The sequence below is a fragment of the Mus pahari genome, chromosome 13 (assembly GCF_900095145.1).
Source record: "Mus pahari chromosome 13, PAHARI_EIJ_v1.1, whole genome shotgun sequence".
Taxonomy (NCBI): domain Eukaryota; kingdom Metazoa; phylum Chordata; class Mammalia; order Rodentia; family Muridae; genus Mus; species Mus pahari.
This window is the reverse complement of record NC_034602.1, coordinates 25,759,497-25,780,927: the sequence shown is the minus strand read 5'-3', so window position 1 is coordinate 25,780,927 and position 21,431 is coordinate 25,759,497. Positions and strand designations below refer to the sequence as shown.

General features: G+C 52.1%; 3 protein-coding genes across 5 annotated transcripts in view; 2 read left to right on the top strand and 1 right to left on the bottom strand.

The window, feature by feature from the left end:
- Positions 1-3,507, top strand: part of Pla2g3 (phospholipase A2 group III) — a 6,074-nt gene extending 2,567 nt beyond the window's left edge. Inside the window, exons 4-7 of the mRNA XM_021210692.1 lie at positions 202-485; positions 1,228-1,357; positions 1,462-1,578; positions 2,316-3,507. Coding sequence (XP_021066351.1) covers positions 202-485; positions 1,228-1,357; positions 1,462-1,578; positions 2,316-2,529 — 745 coding nt within the window. The 3' untranslated portion in view covers positions 2,530-3,507. The remainder of the gene's footprint in view (positions 1-201; positions 486-1,227; positions 1,358-1,461; positions 1,579-2,315) is intronic.
- A 210-nt stretch (positions 3,508-3,717) lies between these two features.
- Inpp5j (inositol polyphosphate-5-phosphatase J) lies at positions 3,718-14,888 on the bottom strand. Of its 3 annotated transcripts, none has more exons than XM_029545543.1 (14): positions 14,819-14,883; positions 14,188-14,392; positions 11,543-12,672; positions 11,081-11,194; positions 10,848-10,956; positions 10,555-10,671; positions 10,074-10,249; positions 9,639-9,750; positions 9,391-9,500; positions 9,100-9,283; positions 5,134-5,271; positions 4,910-4,987; positions 4,697-4,801; positions 3,718-4,513 (listed from the first exon to the last, which is right to left on the bottom strand). In XM_029545543.1, exons 2-14 carry the CDS (start codon positions 14,290-14,292, stop codon positions 4,007-4,009), a joined length of 2,985 nt encoding a protein of 994 aa, XP_029401403.1. In that variant the 5' UTR covers positions 14,293-14,392; positions 14,819-14,883; the 3' UTR covers positions 3,718-4,006. The 3 variants fall into 3 exon arrangements, with proteins under 3 accessions (XP_029401403.1, XP_021066348.1, XP_029401404.1); XM_021210689.2 differs by having other exon boundaries at positions 3,729-4,513; positions 11,543-12,693; positions 14,819-14,884; XM_029545544.1 differs by lacking the exon at positions 3,718-4,513 and having other exon boundaries at positions 4,703-4,829; positions 11,543-12,693; positions 14,819-14,888.
- Positions 14,889-18,299: 3,411 nt separating this feature from the next.
- The window catches only part of Selenom (selenoprotein M), an 8,427-nt gene continuing 5,295 nt past the window's right edge, over positions 18,300-21,431 (top strand). The window contains exon 1 of the mRNA XM_021211198.2: positions 18,300-18,361. The gene's annotated coding sequence lies outside the window, so the exon portion shown is untranslated. The remainder of the gene's footprint in view (positions 18,362-21,431) is intronic.

The following is a 21,431-nucleotide window of genomic DNA, read 5'->3' as shown; positions in this document are numbered from 1 at the left end:
TATATATATAATTTTAAAGAGAGAGAGAGAGAGAGAGAGAGAGAGAGAGAGAGAGAGAGAGAGAGAGAGAGAGAGAAGAAGAAGGGAGGGAGAAAGAAGGAAAGAAAGAAACTGGCAGAGATTTTGTCCATAGAGATGATTCTGTGAGGCTTTGGGAACAGGAATTCTGGGTCATTAAATGCCTCAAATTGCCCCCTTTAGGTGCAGGGCATATGGTTCCACGCCCCTTGCTCACCTTCGGCCCAGGACTTACTATAATGCCTCCTGGAAGGCTGAGGCCACCTCACGTACTCCCAGCCCCCAAAGCCCAGCACCCAACAAACACCCCCAGAAGAGGGGCCCACAGCAGACACAAGCCAGACGCCACGGCACAACCACCACCACACCTCTCCAGACCCCTGCCATCTCCTCTGGACCTGATATGATCCCCAGAGGCCAGCCAGGAGTTCCACATCTGGGCCTCCAGGATGGCCCAAAACGTCAAAGTGAGCTTAAAAATCAAGCTTTTTCAGGGGCAGGGTGGGTGGGTGCTCTTACCTCTGTGTGCAAATGTAGTGTTTCCTCTTTGCTTTTATTATTACTGCTATTATTATTGTTTGTCTGTTCTAAACACCTCCCAGGGCATTCCAACTTTCTTCATTAGATATAAGGAACTTCCATAATCTATAGATTGAGTAGTGTCATGCCCTGTTGAGTATATCACCTCTCTCGCAATATCAGCTGATAAAGTCTCAACACTGAGCACACACAGGCCCAATCGACTACCTGAAACTTCAACTTCCCTGTTTCCTCCAAGGCTGATGGCAAGAGCTAGATACAGGACTGGATGCAGCCAGTGGTAAAGCATTTGTCTACAATGTGCATGGTTCCGTGCTCAGACCTGGAAGAAAAAAAGAGTGAAGCCCCCACAATCTGTTCTCGTTAGGCCTTTGCACGCACTCTTTTCCTGCCTGAACCCTGCTCTCTCTTTCCTCTCCCAGACTCAGCTTAGCAGTCTCTGAGTCCAGGAATGCTTATCTGGGACCCTCAGGCAGCCTCTGTGTGTGTGTGTGTGTGTGTGCAGGGAGGATTCATGCTATGTGTTTGACATTCTTGAACATAGGGGAGGAGACAGAAGAGGACAATGTAACCAATCACATGTACTGGTGTGTCTCCTGGATGGTAGCAGGCCCAGGTTAGTCTTCCCTGGTGGACTGGACTTTCTTAACTACCACATCTGCCCCCCAGGTGCCCACCGAGTCTGTCGAAGCCTTCGCCACCTGGACCAGTGTGAGCACCAGATCAAGCCCCAGGAAACCAAATTCCACCTGCTCAACAGTGCCCAGATGCCCCTTTTCCACTGCAATTGCACCCGCCGGTGAGGCCTCCTGGGTGGGCTTGGGAGTGGGCTGCCTGACGCCAGAACCGTGCTGGGCCACCTGGCAAGGTTCTGGCACAGCCTGAGACTGCATCTGCCCTCAGTCTGGCACGTTTCCTGAGGCTCCACAGCCCGCCTGCAGGCACTGACAAAGTTTGGGAGCTCCTGGGTACCACCTGCTTCAAGCTGGCCCCCCAACTCCACTGTGCTGAGGGCAAAGGGTAAGTGAACGCAGAGCCAGGAGGCTGGGGCCTTCGCCAAGGGCTGGGCTTGTTTGGCTTTTTGGTAAGAACTAATTGTGTGCTGGGGAAATAAGGCACGGTGAAGGGTCAGAGGGGCTCAAGCTAGGCTGCATGTCATCATTCCTCTGACTCATGCTGCCCTGGGCCCAGCTCTGCAGCAGGCAGTGGGGGAGGGGGATGTGTGCCTGTGCTCTGAGATTTCATTCTTGTATGCCCTTGATAATTGATTCAGCTTTCCAACCCTCTACTTGCTCCCCTGTAGAATGGTTATAGGAAAGCCAGGTGTGGGGCACGTGCCTTTCATCTCAGTACTTGGGAAACTGAGGAAAGGGAATCTACTTTGAGGCCTAGGTGGGATAAATAGTATTTTAAAGGCCTGTCTAGAATACACAGTGAGCTCCTGTCTCAAACAAAAGCAAGCAAACCAAAAGATTGCTGGAGCCAAGGAAATAGAATGTGCTGTACGTAGCTCAAGATCTGCCAGACAGAGAGATAGGGACTGTCTGACAATAGCTGACTCAGGCTTCCACAACCACCCAGGACTGGAACCTCGGCCTCTGGGTACTAGCCTAAGTTAACTCTGCCTCATCTGGGTGTAACCCTGCCCTCTCCGCTTGGCTGGTGAAGCTGGCCTCACACCTGCTCCTCTCTGGGCCTCGGCCCTATTTTCAAAGTAGGGTGGATCCCGCTGGCTTTGACCCCTTGTCTCCCCACAGCTGCTCCAGAGACCACAGGGCCATGGAGGTGTCAGCTCGGCATTTGCAGAGACTTCATGAGCGCCGACTCCATTTCCGGGATAAAGGCACAGGTGGGGCTCTGGCACGGCCCGTGGAGCCCCAGAGGACCACCATGTCATTCTACAGCCAGTGTCTGCAAGTAACCCAGGCAATCTGGAGACCCAGGGGACAGAAGAAATTCTGGAGCTCATAATGGCAGTAACAGCAGCTTGGGCACCAGCCTGTACCTCCTTCCTGGGGTTGCTATGTTCTGAGAGAGTTGGTCTCTTCTTTGAGGAACAGCATGGCTCTGATGGACTGCAGGAGTTTCGATGGAAGGAACCTCAAGGTCCAAATGTTGGACCGCACCTCCCGCTGTACTTGATGACCTTGAACTGGTGACACAACCCCTCTGTGGCTGGATGTGGTGTTCAGGGGCTATTCTGATGCCTTGGGTTTAGACCTTGTCAGGTGACTTCATACACAGATAGAAAAGGGGACTGGCTGATTCCAGGAGTCCAGGAGGTACGGGAAGCAGGTACTCGAGTGTCCCTGTTGCTAGACCTGCCTCTCTGAGTCCCAGCACTTTACAGTGAGGCCTAAAGCCGCAGGTGGGAAACCAAGGATACAAGAGAAGTGCCTGTCCCTGAGTACAGGGTGAGGAGCGGGTTCCCACGTTCTCCACAGGAGACCCCTTCTTTAAATAGTTTCTGGGTTCTTCCTGGCTTGAACTAATCTTTCTGTTCTAACTCTAAATTGAAATCTTTTCTGTGCCCATGAGAAGTTAGGGCAAGGGACCTCCCTCCTCCATTTGAGCCTTAGTTCCCTCCTCTGAAAGCGAGGGTAGAGGTGGGGTGTCGTTATTGTTTGTCTGTCTGAGTCAGGGTTTCACTGTAGCCCAGGCTAGCTTCTGCTATGTATAGGAGCATCACCTTGAACTTCTGGTCCCCTTTCCTCTACCTCCAAAATGCTGGAATTGCAGGCGTACACCATCACACCAAGTTTTAGGTGGTACTGGGGAGGGAACCAGGGTGTCAACCCTTCAACCTGCTTGAAGCATGCTACCAACTAAATCACACCCCCAGCTTGAAAAGGGGACCCGTAACCGTGAACTACCTCATAGGGGTGCTGAGGAGTAGATGAATTAATCAACACACATACCACCCAGTAAACATTCTCCTCCTCTAACACACAGCCGGACTGTGCTTTTGTCGTCTGCTTTTGAGATTCAGGCAGGACCTCTTGGCTTCACTTTGCCCATCTGTGTAATAATGGTTCTAAAGATGGCACCGAGCACACAGGATTATGGTGGAAATGAAAGGAGATGGCATGTTTCCATATACAGCTGGTGCCTAATATATGCCAGTTCTATCACTCTGTCACATCTGCGACTGCTAACGAGCCAGGAAGGAGCCAAAAGTGAAGCTGGAGAATTTAATTCCTAATGGATGACCTCCAAGATGGGAATATCTGTCCGTTCCCCCATCATCCCAGACGAGGACCCAGGCGAGGCTTTGCTGATTGTCACAGTTGAGGTGGTGCCAGGACTGAGTTTGGGCCCCCCCCCCCAGTAGGCCACTCCTGGCCAAGACAGAATGGCAGATGTGGTTAACGGCTGGAGCAGCAGCAAGAGGCAGGCAGGTTTGTGGAAGATAGGCAGAATGACTGTCCAGGCTAGTCTGCCTCTCACATCAGGGCCCCAAACCCCCTTCCTCTAGCCTCAGCTGGCCCTGGGGGCTAGGGGACAGGCTATTAGGGTCAGGGGCCTCCTGATCAGCTCCCCAGGAGCCTCCACCACCAGGGTCTACGGTCTCCAGGCGCAAGGCCGGAAGCAGGCCCAGGCTTCGAGGCACAGAGGGTGGAAAGGCCCAGGGTCCAGGCAGCCCAGAAGGCCCCTCCTCACTACTACCTCGGCTGCCACTACTGTGACCCCTGTCAGGGGCTACCCGAGGCAGATGGCGGCTCTGGGGCGAGGGACTTCTGCTGCCACCACGGCGTTCACGGGACGAGGGACGGAGAGCGAGACTGGGGAAGCGGGCTAGACCGGGGCTGCGACTACGGTGTCTCTTGGACTTGCCAGGGCTGGGGCTGCGGGACTTGGGTGCCAGCAGCTCCAGAGTGCTGTCATCCTCCCCCTCCGAGCTGGTGCCTGAGCTGTCGGTGCTGCTGCTGGAGGAGTCTGAGGTAGGCAGCGAGATCTGGAGAGAACAGTGGCCGCTGGGGCAACTCCACTCTCTAGCCTGCCCACTCCCTCCTTCCCTGTTGGCAGACCCAGTGAGGTTGGGCTACTACTGGCCTAAGGTCACAGAGAGAACATGGAAGATGTGACATTCGACTGGGACACCTTGGCCTGCTTTGGCCCTACCGTCTGATCCATTTACCTGAAAGGGTTCTGTGACGCCAATGAGGATGCTGTGGTGGTGGCTATAATAACCCAGAATGAAGTCTCCGTGGCCCTTGGGCAGCGACTCCTCACTGAAGGTCACCTGGTAGACACAAGGGTAGAGGCCCAAGCTGGGGCCAGGGGGCAGCCTCAGGACTCCCTCCCCCAAGCAGAATCCTGGTGTCCCCAACCCTCCCCTTCTTGTAAGTACCTGGTAGATATTCCCATCCACTTCCTCATGCTTGGCCCAGACGTAAGCCACATAGTCCTTACAGTGACGGAAGCCCACCTAGGGAAAGAGGAACCCGGGTTTCGATCCCCTAAAACTAGCAGCTTCCTAGCAGAGCATGATCCAACACGGGATAAGCCAGTGATGCAGAGGGCCTGCAGGTCCCTTCCTTCCTCCAGAGTGACTTCCTTCCCGCAGATCCTTACCCGGTACAAGCCGATCCAGTCCCAGGAGCTTCGGGCAAACACAGTTTCCACGCGGTACCTCACCACAGCTTGCTCTGGCCTCGCCCATTCATCGGCCACCTCCAGCCGCACCAGAGGTACATCATCCCTGAAGGCAAACTGCCCAAGCAAGGCAGGGACAGAGGATGATGTCAGAGGAGACCCTCTAGCAGCCCACATACCTAGGGCTCTTGGGTACTGACCCATGCTTGTAATAACAGTATATTGGAGGTTGAGGCAGGAGGATGGATAATTTGAGTATAGCCTTGGGCAACACAGCAAGTTCTAGGCCAGAATGGGCTATATAGTGAAACACGATTCCAAAAATATGGTAAAAATCAAACCAAAACCAACCACACAAAAATTCCTGCCTCCATTCTGGGCTGCCTTTTGCCCCAAGCCTTCTTAGTGAGTCGGTGGGGCATGGCTTTGAGGCCAGTCAGTCTTAGATTTGGCCTCAGCTCAGCCATTGTCAAGTTATATAATGGCCGACTTCCTTAGCCTTTCAGAAGGCAGGCCCTTGTCTGGAAACTCTTGCTTAGTTTTAATTAAAAAAAAAGAAAGAAAGAAAAAGAAATTGTTTTGTGTGTGTGAGTGTTTTTCCTGTGTGTTTGTGCACTGTGTGTGTGTGTGTGACTGTTTTGCCTATGTGTATGTCTGTGTATGTGTGCCTGGAGCTTGAACCTGGAGTTATAGGTGGTTGTTAGCCGCCTTGTGGTGCTAGACTTGAAATCTGGGTCCTCTGGAAGAGCAGCCAGAGGAAGAGCGATCAGCGAATGCTTTCAACAGTTAAGCCATCTCTCCAGTGCTCAAGGCTCTTGTTTTTATACCCAGGGCTGAACTACTGATTTCCTGAAGTGCCGTTTGTAACACAGTTCACCAATCGCCCAGCTTAGGTGCTCACTAAATAATTTGCCTAAACGATAGCAAGGGAGATAGGTAAAGTCGCATGGTACACAGAATTCTGAGATAATTTCGATTTCCTGGAGCTAACAAGAGGCCAGAGATGGTTGCTGGAGACCTCAGCTCATTTTCCAGCTCTACTGTTACATGGCTGTGCGACTTCAGATAAGACGCTGGCCATCCCCAGACCCAGTTTCCCCCATCTGGATATTACTACTAAGAGCCAACTAATAACACTGCCTTGCCTTGAGTCCATGAAGACAAATTATTATCACAAGTGGTTTTCCTCTGGGACCAGCTAGGACAACCAGGGAGTCACCTAGACAGGTGGAGTTTCTGCAGTGGCGAGCAGCCAGAGTCCTGGCCACCTGTGTCCCTAAGGAAGAGCTCACGTGGTGCCAGCCTCAGCCTTTGTCTGGTCCCTGTTGATCTGGTCTCGGGTTTCTTTCCCTGGCTTCTGAGCAGTAGCTGTTCCAGAAGAAACCAGTGTAGTCTTTCCCTGCCCCCGGCTCCTAACTGAAGGGCAGGTGGAAATGTGCTCTAAGGCTTTGCAAGGTCAACATCCCTGCAGAGGCACAGCGGTGCGTGACCATAACCTCAGTCCGTAGGTGCGGGCTGGAGATCAGATTCTAGAATGGTCCTTGGTTGGACACCAGACCAGACTACAGGAGAGTCTGTTCTCAAAAAAAGACAAGAAAAAGAAAGCAAAACAAACAAAATCCCCAGCCAATCAGAAAGCAAAGCCAGAGAGAGGGCCTGGTGGGTAAGGAGGGAGCTGAGTTCATTCTCTGGATCCACATTCAGAGAGAGCTCCAGCTCCCAACGTTCTCCTCGGAACTCTTTCAGGCACATAAATAAATGTAAAAGAAAGAAAGAAAGAAAGAAAGAAAGAAAGAAAGAAAGAAAGAAAGAAAGAAAGAAAGAAAGAAAGAAAGAAAGGTAGAGGAGAGGCCAAAGCAAGGGGCTCAGCAGTTAAGAACACTGACTGCTTGCTCTTCCAGAGGTCCTGAGTTCAATTCCCAGCAACCACATGGTGGCTCACAACCATCTGTAATGGGATTCGATGCCCTCTTCTGGTGTGCATGAAGACAGTGACAGTGTACTCACATATATAAAATAAATAAATCTTCAAAGAACAAAAACAGAGGACCCAGGTTCAATTCCCAGCATTCAAATGGTGGCTTACAACTATCCACCCTCTTTCTTCTGGCCTCTACGGGTACCAGGTACACAGAAGCACACACAACTAAAACACCTAGATGCATAAAATAAATAAATAGCCCCAACACTAAAATAGAAAGAAGACTTTGGGAATTTCAGGGCCTACTGCATTCAAAAGGATGGTGTATGTCAAGGGCCCTACATAGGGTGGATGTCTGGTAGGTCACTTTAGGTTTTGTTTTTACCATGGAGTCTCAATGTGTTCCAGGGAGGCCTGGAACTCATTATATAATCCAGGTTGGATTTGAACTTGAAATTCTTCTGCCTCAGCCTCCAAAATGCTATAATTAGAGAGATTTGCCACCATGCTTGGTTCAATAGGTAATTTTTATTATTGTTTGACCCAGGGCCTCACTATGTAGCCCTGGCTAGCTTTGAACTCTTGATCCATCTGCTTCACTATTCTCAGTCCTGGAATTGGCCATCAGCCCCACCTTACAGTAACTTTTAAAAAAGTTTTTATTTTATTTTAGTTCTTTCTGCAATGCTGGGATTGAACCCCATGTCTTTCCTGTGCTACGGAAGTGCCTTGCCACTGAGCTGCATCCCATGCCCCAGGTCACATTTTTTTTTCCTGTCCACCATAAGGACAGGACAATGTGACCTAATGAAGAGTCCCAAGGTGAGGTCCCTGACTAGGGCTACAGTGTGGTGGCACATGCCTGTAACCTTAACACTTGGGGAGCTGAGGCAGGAGAATCATGAGCTTGAAGGAGCCTAGGACTTAACAAGAAGTCATCTAGGAACAATAACAACAAAAGCTCCCACCCCATCCCTGCCCGAGTTCACAAGAGGCCAGGCTTGGGTGGAGTCCCATGGACTGATCACGTGACAGAGGTACCTTGAGAAACATTCTTTGGCCTGCACAGCTCCTTCTTATCAAACCAAGAAATCTAGAAACTGCAGCTTAGGTTTCAAGGTTGGAAACACGGGACCTACCCTTGTCTGCTTCTGCCACTAGACTTGGGGCACAATGCCATCTCAGAGGGAGCCTGAGGCTACCCCATAGTAAACCAGAGAGTTAGTGTCTTACACTCTAGAAATGCCTCCTTTTACTCTGGCAACTAGGAACTTCGGTTCTAAACACAGTGACATCATCCTGAGCATCCAGGTCTGTTTGGTTCCCCTGGTAGATGCTAAACCCCAGGGAGGTTGAAGTTCCTTATGTAAAACAGTATACAGTGTGTGCACATAACTGTATATCCCTGTATATATTTTAATTCATTTCTAGATTACTTATAATAATGTAATGCAAATGACATGAAGGCTGCTGTTATACTGCACTGCTTAAGGAAAATGACAAGGAAAAAAACCTGTATATGTTCAATATAGGCACACTTTTTTAAGGAAAGAATGTTGAGATTATTTTTGAGACTCTGTGCATGGGGAGGTGGGCGCGTGCATGAGTGTAGGTGCCCCCCAGAGGCATCGGATCTCCTGAATCTGGAGTTGTGGGTGACTGTGAGGTGCCTCATGTGGATGCTAGAAAATGAACTTGGGTCTTTTGCAAGAGCAGTTTGTCCTTCAAATTTCAGGTTGATGCCCTAAACATTTCTTAGAAGAATAAAGTCAGTTACAGTTAGTCGAAAGATATGAGCTCTTCAATCAAACTGCCTTGGGTTCAAACCCTTCTTTTTCCTCCTTTTACTGTGTGGCCCTAGGCAAGGGAGGCCCTGTCAGCCACAGTCTCATCTGAAAGGGAAGATTAAAACCCCACTCCCGCCTTATTTGAAGAAAATGGATGCTGTTAAGGACAGGTTACTGATAGAGGATGCTCAGCTGAACCAGGGGACATCATGAGGGGTGGATGAGGCCAAGACTTACCTGCAGAATGAACTGGGCAGCAACAGGCTTGTGGTCACTGACAGTGTACTCCATGTGGCTTCGATAGCTGTGCTGGGTCACCTGGAGCCTGTGACTCTCTCGTCCTGAGGGGCTGGGACCTCCACTCGGAGCCTTGACCTTCCACAGAATGCGATCTGTCCAGGCTGGCTTCCGCTTTTTGGCACTGCAATAGGAGAGGGTAGCCTAAATTTCAGGGTCTGGGGGTCAAAGCACAGTGCCAGCTTTATCTTCTGTCCCTTCCCCTCATCCCACTCCCCTCTTATGGCTTACCTGGTATCATATTTGTTGGTCCCCACGTCGAACTTGAAGGTGGGAGCAAAGTTAAGGGGCCCTTCCTGGAAACCTTTCAAAATGGGCCAAGTGTTCTTGGCCATGTTGAGCTGTTAGGGTCCAGAAAGGCAGAGCAAGAGCTTGGGCCTTGTACAGCATCCAGAGATGGGATGGGACAGATGAGGTCAAGAAACCCGAGGTACCGGTTTAGTTCAGGGTCAGGGAAGGGGAGGCAGATCACTACCTACCTGGTCCTTCTCCCAGAGCTGATGGAGTTGGTTGCTGTCTATGGCAAACTTGACAAAGTGTAGGTCATAGCTCTCAATGCGGAAGTTCAGGTCCCCAAACCAGAATACAAGGCTGCTCACAGGGTGGAAATGGGGGGTTAGTGAGTTCATGGAGCGCAAAGACTCAATCTAGATCCTTCCTGTCACCCATCCAACCCTTTAGAAGTGCCAATTGGTGGGGGCTGCCAGATCCTTCAGTCAGGCAAGGGATGGAGGGAAAAGAGGGTCTAGAGACATCAGGTGAGGAACCTCAGCAAGAAGGTATCCCCCAGCGAAGCTCTACCTTGCAGGATCCTCCCCTACCCCACCAAACCGCTAGCTGCCTCAGTTTTCTGAGTGGGTCACGCGGCCCACCATTGCCATCGGTGCAGCCCGGCACTCTGTACCCTCACTTACTCATGATCCAGGATGCCGTGTGCACCAGGTCCCTGGAACTGCTGGAGGCTAAGGATAGTTTGAAAGTTATCCTTGCGCTGTTCCGCCTTGTCCATGTGTGCGGGCAAGTGGCAGTTTAGGAAGCACAGCATGTGCCCGAAGGCTGCTAAGCGCACACTTACTCCGCCCTTGTTACCCTATGGGTGAGGTTTGACAGGTCATGAGCCTGACCTGGGTCAGGAGGGGAGTCACTGGGCTGGGCATAAGAACTCGTGAGGAGCAGAGGGGGCTTAAGTTTAAGCCAGGATGAGTTCGAAGGAAAGAATCAGGAGGCTAGGACAGGGAAAGGCCAGAGAAGGAGTGGGGCGGGGCGTAGGAATGGATGGTGCTTGGATTGGGGCAGGTTTCAGGTCAAAGGATACAAGAGTGAGGTGGGGGATCTTGCAAGCCACACTCAGACCCATACATCCCCACTCCCCCCCCCCACCCCACCCCCGCTCACCCAGTAGCCCCCCAGGCCAGTACGAGTACAGTCCGTCTGCACGTCCCGTAGGAAGGGTAGGTGGTAGTACTTGGCAAAGAGCAGCAGAATGACGCCCTGCATCCTCACGGTGCTCACCTGGAAGGGGAGGCGTGCTGGGGACCCTCGGCACACAGCTCTCCCCCCGCCTCTGCCGCTTTCCCCTAACCCCTTATCTCTCTACCCTGGCGACAGGGAGACCCAGCAGTCTCTCTGGGATGGGAGCAAGAATCCAAAAGGGTCCCTGCTTCTCACAAGGGTGTCTGTGTTGTTACCAGCACGAAGTTGAAAGGCCCCAGTGCATCCATGAAGAGCTCGCTCCACTGGTCAGTAAAGAGAGCATCCTTGAGCCGCTTGTTGATCATGGAATTGACTTCTTGCAACCTGGGGGGTGAGGGGGAAGGGAACAACCATTGGATCGGAGAGACTGTTTTAGAAATTCCTTCTATGGGTGTGTCCAGGAGGCCAAAATGCCCAGGAAAGGGGGTCCGCCCACACTGCTCCTCACCCTATGGCAATCATATCTGCACCATCACTGTCGTGGCCACCGCCCAGGTGAAGAAGAGATGTGACATCGTCAGGGGGCATGGCGGTCCCCACATTCCATGTAACCACAGTGATCCTGGAGGCAGGTGCATGGGAGGGTTTACTGCTGGGTGCCATTTTCCCACCCTCCCTTTCTCTTTCACAGAACTCCTTCTGAGGAGTTAAATATGTAAGGGCCCTTAGAAAAGACCCACAGTGGGCCTAACATCCCTGACTACCTTCCTAGGAATAAACCCAAGAAGCAAATCCCCTAGAAAGAGACAGCATCTTCCAGGGTTCCAAAGTAGGTCCGTCAGCCGCCTCCCCCCCCAATCCATTCCTATCGAGGTAAACTGGAGTTAAAACGCACGGTCATCCTGGAAGAATGACCAGTCTCTCCTTTCAAGCCCCTGTAACTTTTCATGAGAGAGAGCCAGGCCCTCACCGGAATCCGGGGTCGCTCTTGCAGGTAGGCTGAGCTGACCAAGAAGTTGGTGAGGTGGTGGTGGCGGCGGCGGCTGGGCTTTCTTGTGCCTGTAGGTTAGGGCTTGGGCACCTGCCAGGCCCTGCAGCCTGGGTGACAGGTCTTGGGAGTGTCACCTCAGGGGCTGGGGGCAAACAGGGAGAGCGGTTGGGAGAACGACTTGGGGAGCGGCTGGGAGACCGAGGTGGCTTGGGCAGAGGTGGGGGTACAGTTTGGCTTGAAGGGATTCCTGGCCGAAAGGTAGGGGACAGAAGTCCAGGGGAACGGGTGCCAGACTCTGGAAAGCCTGGGCTCACATCCAAGGGCAGGGTCTGAGGTGGCGGCGGCAAGACAGAATCCTCTGGGCTGTGGCGTGGAGCCTCTGGTCTCGCGCGGAAGGAGGGGGAAAGCCGAGGATCTGAGGAAGCTTGGGCCCTTGGTGGAGAGGTGGCAGGACCAGCTGCCCGCTCTGGAGTGTGAAGACACCCGTCTGCAGGAGGAGTGGGTCTGGGAACTGCGGTATCCTTCTGTCTAGCCGGCAACTGTCTCTCAGCTGGGGTAGATGTCACAGATGCTGCAGCCAGCCGACCCTCCTGAGAGGGTGACAGAACAGGACTCGGCACAGGGGAGGGACTGGAGGGGGACTGCGGGGGCTGCTCCTGAGAGGCCAGCGCCAGGCTTAGACCTGAGGTTGCCAATGCTGGCTTAGGTCCCACAGAGGTGGGTGATAACTGCTTCTGATCCCTGGAAGTTGGAGATAGGACGGGCCCCAGGGGAGCCGGAGCCGGCCTTGGCACAGCAGAGGCAGATATTACTAGCTGCCCCAGAGACTTCGGAGCCAGGATTGAGACTGAGGCGACGGGTGGAGGCTTGGGTCCTGCAGCAGCAGACACTACCAGTTGGCCCACAGACGTGGCTGCTGGGTTGGAGCTGCGAGGGGGCAGAGGCCTTTTCTGTTCTACAGTGATGGGCAGTGGAGCTAGGATGGGTCGGGGAGATGACAAAGCCAGTCTCGGCCTCTCTGAAGGAGGTGACACAGCTGCTCGTGGTCCCACAGGTGCCAGGGTCAACCTTGGTTCCGAAGATGCTGGACCCGCGTTCTTTGCTGGAAGCTGAAAATTCGAGTTTACCTTCTAGAGGACAAACAGATGAGCCAGAGTGACGTTAGTGAGGGGCTGAGCCCCCACTTCCCTATAGCCCCGGTAGACACACACAGCTAAGGACAGGTCATTCCAAGGAAATTCTTCCTGTTGTCTCTCTCCAATTCATCCTGTTCCAGGTCAGTTTCTGTCTCTTCTGAGACAGGATACAAAAGCCATGTTTCTGCCTTAAACTTGAAACCCTGCTCACAGACAGACTGAAACCCTGAATGGGCCTAGTGGGAATCTGAGAGCTCTCCTATTCTTCCTGGGGTACCTACACCCGGTCCCCTGACAAGCTCCCAGGGCAGCTCCCCTTTCAGAGGGCTGCTGACTCAACACCCCAAGTCCCTCCATGTTCCTTCCTCCACAGAGCTGATATCCCTTAGGTACCCCTCATGCTCTAGCCATGCCCTGACCCCTTGGTCACAGCCCTGCCTGTGCTGATCCATTCCCAGTGGGCCGTGCAGGGTCAAGAGCTGGCAACGGAGACTGTCACATGGATCCCCATCCCAGCTTTGGGATTTGGGGCAAATGTTCCTGAGCCCAGGCTGTTTCCCATCTGTAAAATTAAGGGACTTTTGGAAGGGTTCCTGACCATACCACATCTTAAGGTGTGTGCGTTCAGGGCAAGGGGCCCATACTTTTAGCCTAACACTTCCTGGGCTTCCCGAGGACCGGAGAGTAAGCCCACCCTCCTCAGCCAGTCAGTGCGGTCTGATGCCACGCCTCTCTCTGCCCAGGCTGTGCCCTCTTATCTTTCTGTCCTTTCCCCACCTGTGAGGATAGGCAAATGTCTATCCTTTACACTCGGCAGGTGGAAGGACACCTGCCTTGTCCATTCTGTTTATGATGTTCCCAGTCTCCAGAGGCCAGGAGAAAGTGTCCTTTGCCAGGGAGGACAGAGGAAGGTCTACACTCGCCCCAGGGTGGCCCCATCCTGCTCTGGAGATGCAGTTCAGTCTCTGTCTCCGTCCTTCTCAGTTCAGAGAACCTAAAATTCTACTTCCACCTCCCTCCCTGAACTCCACTTTTTTGGAGGCAGCATTTTGGATACTCTCCTTGGCTCCAAGTGTCCCACTGTGTGCCCCCTCCCCCCCAAGCACCATACCGCCTCCAGCACTAACAACTTAGACATCCCAGATGCCACAGTTCTAGTCTTCAGACATGAGCCCCCTCATTTTGCATCGGCTCAGAGGGGACAAGCAACTTGCCCAAGGTCACACAGCAAAGCTAGAGAACAGCTGGGTTCCCTGACAACCAATCCAGAGTGCTTCTGGGGGACTCTTGGCTGTGGCTGATTCCATTTCTCTATGGGGATCCTATCACTGCCCCTCCAGTGTGACCTTGTTGCCCAGTCTCTGTTTGGTGGGCACAGAAAAGTGCTAGTCCCTTAGCCATGGGCACCAGGGTACCTGCAGAGTGTGTGTGGTGGAGGAGTGTGAGACCAGGAATCAGGAATGGGGGCTAGGGTTTGGGGGCTCTTACCTTCGAGGCTGTCTCAGCTTGCAAAGCCCCGTGAGTCCCAGGCAAGGGTCCCATTCCAGTCCTGGTCCCTGGCCTGACACTACCACCCCTGGTCTGGCCCTCCATGTCTGCATCAGCCCCCGGCAGCCCAGCCTGGCTCCCTTGGGTTCTGGCTCCAGCTCCTCAGCTCCCAGGAACCAGTGATGTCATCAGCCATTTCAACCTGCTGAGAATTTAAAGGCACAGGCACCCACTTCCCATATTGAAGGTGGCAAGGGCTAAGTGGCTACCCACTAGGAACACTTCAGCTGGCTGCTGATGTTAGAACATCCAGGGGTAACATAAGAACCCATCAGCTTGGCCCTCCTGCATGCTGAAGGAGACCCCACCTGTCTGCCTCCAGACAGTAGGCAGGACCCACCCTTGCTCCAGGGAGGGGCACAGGCACACTCACAGGTAATACAGGGACAGGTGGGTCAGAGGTCAGCAGCCTCATCTCCAGGGCCTCAGGGACATCTGCCTTGCCCTGTCACTTTCCTGACTTTCTGTTTAGCTCAGGAATTGTCTTGGCCCCCACCCTTGCCCCATTTTTAAGCCTTGGGCTAGCTCCCCCCCTCCACCTTATCCTTGCCTGCCTCTGTTCTTCTCATACCAAAACCAGACAGTCAGGCTCCATCCACTGGAGTCTTCTCCCTTTCAAACTCTGCCAGCCCCTCCTCTTCTGCAGACATCCCAGTGCCCTCAGATGTCCCTGCACAGAAGCCTGTCCCAGTCCAGTCCCAGCTTCTAACAGTCACTGGCGGTGGCTCTGAAAGGTACTTGTCAAGGTCACCCCATGAACTAAGGAGGGCTTCTGAGTTTCAGTGACTTAACCCAGTGATCCAACCGGCTTGAACCAGTGGGGTATGTGGGAGAGAAAACCGGGAAGGAGAAGGGTGTAGCAGGAGGAGAGGAACTTGGCAGGAGAGTTAAAAATAAGCCTGCAATGCATAGGGCGGTGACACATAGTATAACCCCAGCGCCAGGGGTGCCAAGGTAGGAGGCAAGGTAGGAGGCCGGCTAAAGGTTGAGGTTAGCCTGGCTATAGAGTGAGTTCAAGACCAGGCAGGCCTGTTAGAGATACACAGGGAGACTTTTCTCTTAAAGTCCAAACCAAAAACAAGCCTAAAGTCCATTAGGCTTTCAACCCTTAAAGAACTGAACTCAGTGGGGCTAGACAGATGGCTCAGTGGTTAAGAGCACTGTCCACTTTTCCAGAGGACATAGGTTCAGTTCCCAGCAACCACATGGCAGCTTGCAACGCAAGTTTCACTGGCTCTGATTCTCTCACAGACATTCAGGCAAACCACCAATGGAGGAGGAGGAGGAGGAGGAGAACGAGAACGAGAACGAGAACGAGAACAAGAACAAGAACAAGAACAAGAACAAGCTGGGCGTGGTGGTGCACGCCTTTAATCCCAGCACTCGGGAGGCAGAGGCAGGCGGATTTCTGAGTTCGAGGCCAGCCTGGTCTACAAAATGAGCTCCAGGACAGCCAGGGCTATACAGAGAAACCCTGTCTCGAGAAAAAAAAAAAGAAGAAGAACAAGAAGGAGGAGAAGGTGAAGGGGAAAGGGAAGGGGAAGGAGGAGGAAGAAGAGGAAGAGGAGGAGAAAGTTTACTGCTTAACAGGTAGGTACAGGGCTATGTTTGACAGATGAATGAATGAGTGAATGAATGAATGAGTGAATGAATGAATGAACAAAGGAAGAAGAGTTGAGCCTGTAGCCCCAGCACTTGGGAGGTAGAGACAGGAGTATCAAGAATTCAATGTCATGGAGCTGGAGAAATGGCTCAGCAGTTGAGAATATGATTGCTCATCTAGGGGGCCCCAAGTTCAATTTCTAGAACCCATGTCAGGTCACTCACAATCACCCGTGACTCCAGTTCCAGGGGATCTGATCCCTTTGGCTCTTGTGAGTACCGGCACACACCTATACACAGGTTGAAAAATAAAAGTTTAGTGTCATCTTTTGCTATAGATATTGAGGCCCCTGGTCTCTGTGAGCTGAAATATAAAGAAAGAAAACAGCAAATGTTCGTAAAGGTCAGATGTGGGCAGGGGAAGCATGGACTGTAGGGTTTTGCCCTGCTCCACTCTGATTCCTCTCTGCTAAGGTATCCCTGGGATCCCCACTTTTCTAGGATTACTAGATTGAACCAAAGATGAATTGAATCCAGGTCAGGTGGAAATGTTCAGAGTTCTTTTGCTTGTTTGTGGATGTGCATTTTTATCTATCTATCTATCTATCTATCTATCTATCTATCTATTTCTATATTATTTGTGTGTGTGCGTGTGTGTGTGTATATGGGGGGTGTACTTGGTGTGTGCCTATGTGTGAGCAGGAGCTTCTGTCCAGTTGCACACGTGTGGAAGCAGGAGGAGGCCCTCGGGTGCTCTGCTCTATCGCTCTCTGCCTTATTATTCCTTTGAGACAGGGTTTCTCACTGAATCTGGAAGTAGGCTGACAGCCAGCAAGTCCCAGCAAGCCCTCTGTCTCTGCCTCACACCAGGTCCCTGTTAAGGTTTCAGATGTACACAACCATGCCCGACTTTTCACATGGGTTCTGGGAATCCGAATTCAGCTCCTCACTCTTGCACAGCAAGCATTCCTATCCTCCGAGGCATCTCTCAGCCCGAAATGCTCAGCGTTCTGTGCCCAGAGCCCTTGCAGGTCAACAGCCATCTCTGCATCTTCACTGGCCCGAGCCAACTCCCATGTGAAGTTCTTGGCAACAGACACTACAAGGCCTTTCCTGGCTGTGCCAGCTCTGCCAGGCTCACTCTGGGTCAGGCCTGTGTCTCTGGATTAGCATCTTTGTAAGTAAGGCTGAAGTGTGTGGGGACAAAGCCTCAGGCCAGCATTAGATCGAGAACAGAAAGGTATTTTGATGGCAGTGGCAGTGACGGTGATGGTGGGTATGCTCGTGCACCCGATCACGTTGGACAGACGGCAATAGTGATGAGTGGGAGGGACAGATGGCAAAGGTGGAGGCCATGGTAGTGAGGAGGAGGATGGGGAGGTGGGGGAGGAGCTGATGGCACACATGCAAGTGAGAAAGCCACGGATAGTGGCCGTGGTGGTGAGGGGGGGATTGATAGTGGGAATGTGGCACCGGTGGAAAGGGTGTTGGGAGAATTAGAAGTGAAAACGGAGGTTTGCGTGAGCGAGAATGTGAGCCTGGCCACGGTCCCAAGAGCAGAGCTTACTGGTCCAGTCCTCCAACTCCTGGTCTACAAACATGTAAGTAGGATCCTCGGCAGTGCCAGCTTCTGATGCGATCCTGAAAGAGTTAGAATCCCGGTCCCCAGGACCAACCCCAGCGATCCTGAGAGTGCAAAGTCACTGCCCCAGGACCAATCCTAGGACTGAGAAAGGGGCTCCAAGGCCCTGAGAGCCACACAGACATCACACGTTGAACGTGCAGGTTGCTCCTCTGACCCAAGGGCGCGACCCAGGGTTCCCCCGTCATCTCTGCCCACTGGGATCATTGTGGCTGGAGGCTTCGCTTCTGTCCCTGCCAGGGAGGTTACAGAGAGTCTTGATCCATGTAAGGGAAATAAAAGCACTAGTGACTTCCTGGGCTTGCTGTGATGATCAAAGAAGCTATACATCTGAAGAAGTTAGCTCAGCGCAGGCACAAGCAAGCTCCTCTCCTTATCACCATCCATTCCAGACCACCCATTTAGTGGATGTTGAAACTGAGGTCTGAGGTGGTTGTACCCCCTGGAAAAGAAAGGAAAGGTGAAGGGGTGGCCGGGGGTGGGGTGGACCCCTGCTGTAGAGGGAGCTGGTAGGAGCTATATTTGAGCTTCTGGAAGGATGACTAAGGAGGTTGATAACAGGCTCTGGGGCTCAGGGCGGCAGGCAGGCCGGGGGCAGCTGCCAGGGAGAACCGCCCCCCTGGAGACGGCTGTCTCCAGAGGCCCCTCCCAGCTCCCTGCTTTATCTCACTCTGTAAAACGTGCCAGGCAGACACTACAGCTCAACCAGCCCCTTTCTGGAAACTTCCCACACTCCCCTTTCAGACTCGGGTTCAGGTCATGGGCAGGAAGGGAGAGTTCTGGTGGGGGAGAGGACTCCCCCTCGCTCTCCCTGTGAGGCTGGTTAGAAGGTCTCCAGTGACAGAGGAAGAAACTGAGGCCCGGGTACAGGTCAGGAATGGGCAGTGCTTCTGGGGAGGAGGAAGATGGATACAAAAGAGGTCACGTGACTGTTGAAGTAGAGGGGTCTGAGGTGACAAGCAGAACAGGAGACAAGCCCAGGAGCCAGGTGAAGGCTGGGGTGGGGAGGACTCATGGGGAAAACATTCAAAATCTGGTCTGTGCCCTCCTGCCCTTGTGGTTCAGACATAACACGTGGGCAGGGGACAGAGAGCAGCGGTCCCCTCCCTCTCCTTCTCTCTCCCTTTCTCCTTCTAGCTTGATCCTCTATCTCCTTCCCTGCATCCCGACTCAGACCCATGGGGAATGAAATCACACTGTGGCCCTATGTGGGAGATGTCTGGAGAGGTGGCAGAGGGAAGCATCAGGGAAGATGGCGGTGAGGGAGCACTCCTCGGAGGGAGCACTCCTTCTCGGGAGGGGGGTCCTCCTTGGTAACAAGTTTCCTGGCTCCTCACTCCCCCTTTCTGGGACAGAGGGATGCTATCTTCATTCATATGCTGCCACTCAGGAAACGGACTGGAGGAAGAGTGACTTTCCCAAGGTCACACAGCTGGGGCTGAGCTCAGACATCCCTCCTCCCTCTCCTCTGCTCCCCCTCCTCCCAGGCACCCGATGTCAGCTGCTCTGAAGTGAGTGGCTATTTTTATTCTGGTGCGAGGGACCTGAAACAGCAGAGCCATGTAGGTTAGAAGACTCTAGGACACCGGCCTCAGCAGGCAAGGAAAAGCTTGCTGCAGGCACAGGACCCTGCTAAGCTTGCCTGGGGGAACTCTTGTTCCTTAAAGACTTCCTCGTCCTAGGCTCCTGGACCTCCAAACAGTTCTTCATTAGAGGTCAGAATAGAGCACAGAACCAGAATAAGCCGTGTTCGTGGCCCTCATCCTATCTCAAGCTCGAACACTGATCCTGAAATTGACTAAGACTTGATCCCATGCCAAGGCTAAGCCTCTACTCTAGCTCTCAAAAGAACTCTGACCATCACTGACCAGCCACATACTGAATCTTTAGGCCAAGTCTGGCAAGAGGCTGATCCCAACGTGAGACCTTGATTCTGGACATAGACTCAGCCCTAAGAGTGAGTGCTAACCTCAGCCTGGATTAATTTTGTTTTAGACTAAATCCCAGCTCTGACATAAAATGAAACGCTGGTTTTGGTCAAAGAGCTCTGAGCTTAATCATTGACTAGCCCTTGATCTCATAATGAATTTTCACCATGTATCATGCAAATTCTGTTTACTTTGGTCATAAAATGGAGCCCTGAATCTGGTTAAAGTCCAAGTTCTGAGCTTTGTTGTTAACTGAGCCTTGACCCTGGTCATATACTGAGCCTTAATCCCAGTCAAAGACTGAATCCTGACTCCAACCTAGGTTTAGTTCTAAGCCTATTGGGCTTTTGTTATTGCTGTTGTTGCTATTGTTATTGGTGGTGATGATAGATAATTTGAGAAAGCCTCACTAGGTAGCCCAGGCTAGTCTCGAATTTGTGATCCTTTTGCCTCTGTCTCCCGCCTTAAATTTTTGCTTAAATTAAAAAGTGACCCTGATGAGCCTAAACTCATCACAGACTAAAACTTCAGTCCCAACCTACCCACGGGGCCTAGACTGCACACTGGCACCTTAGGGGTATGGGTTGTGAGCAGAGCTCTGTCACTGGCACCTTAGGGGTATGGGTTGTGAGCAGAGCGCTGTTCTGGGAGGCCTTGTGAGGCTGATGCTAGAATGTTCCTGGTACTGTTGCAGCCATTGTCTCCTGCTGGTTCTACTGGCTGGTGGTCAGCCTTCAGCAGACCAAGCTGTGGCCCAACAGCCACAGAGTCCAGGTTAATGCAACGAGAGTGGTTTGGTGGCATCTGTCCAGTGAACAACAAGGACTCATGGGGAACTGGGGTTTGGGTGTGTCAGCAGAAAAACCACAGGCTCTGTGGGGCCTCTGGCTTCCTTCACCCCGGGGGCCCTTATTGTGATAGGTAGAATCTCTCGGGTAGGGGTTGGGGTGGGGAGAGCCAGGGAGTTATAGTCCCCTGTTTTGTATACAAATTTTACCATTTGAGTTTAGCTGACATATACTTACAGAAAATACAGAAAGGGATACAAAGAAGGAAAAATTTACCTATAATTTTAACCTCCAAGAGATAGTTTAGTTTTGGATTTTTTTTTTCCATTTAGATTGTTTTGATCTCATCTAACCTATTCGTGTATACATGTTTTATAAAATTGGTTGGCTGCTACGGTGGCCATCCCATCCATTACCATCTATGTCCTCAACCAACAACAGTGTGGTTGACCTTGTTGTGCCCAGTTTTAGGAATGAGTTGAGATTGGTTATACCAACAACAAATTCTCAAGGCATGTGATTGGATCTTACCAAATTAGTGGGATATAAGAAGACTTTTGAGGATTTGAAAAAAGAAACGTATTTTATGTCCTGGCAAGTTTGAAAGCAAGAAGAAAGAAATGGACGATGGTATCAGCGGCTCTTCATTAACCATCCTCCTTCCCTTCACTGTCTCTCTAGCCGGCCTGGAACTCACAGACATCCACCCACCTCTGCTTGCCGAGTGCTGAGGTTAAAGGCTTGTTCTACCTCACTCAGCTCAGAGATTTTTTTTTTTTTTTTTACTGTCTGTATTTATTGTGGGGATGGGAGTGTTTATGTGCGGGTGTGGGCATCCCACAGTGAGCTTGTGGAGGTCAGAGGACGACTCACAGGAGTTGGCTCTCCTCCCTTGTGAGTTCCACAGATTGAGTTTAGACTGTCAGGTTTGGTAGCAAGTGCCTTCAGCCTCTGAGCCACCTCGGCATCCTGTTACTCTTTAGATTTGGAAAGACGCTACCTCACCGCGGCTAGATCCACTGATTTGGCCAGCAAGCCCCCGGCATCCTCCTGACTCCCTGATTAAACATGGCCTGGTGCACTGCTGGGCTTTCTAGGAGGCTGAGCTCAGGTCCTGTGCTTTTCCCACCGAGCCATCTCTGCAGTTCTAAGCTTGTTTCAAACTCCTTGTTTGTTTGTTTTTTGTTTTTTGTTTGTTTGTTTTTTGAGACAGGGTTTCTCTGT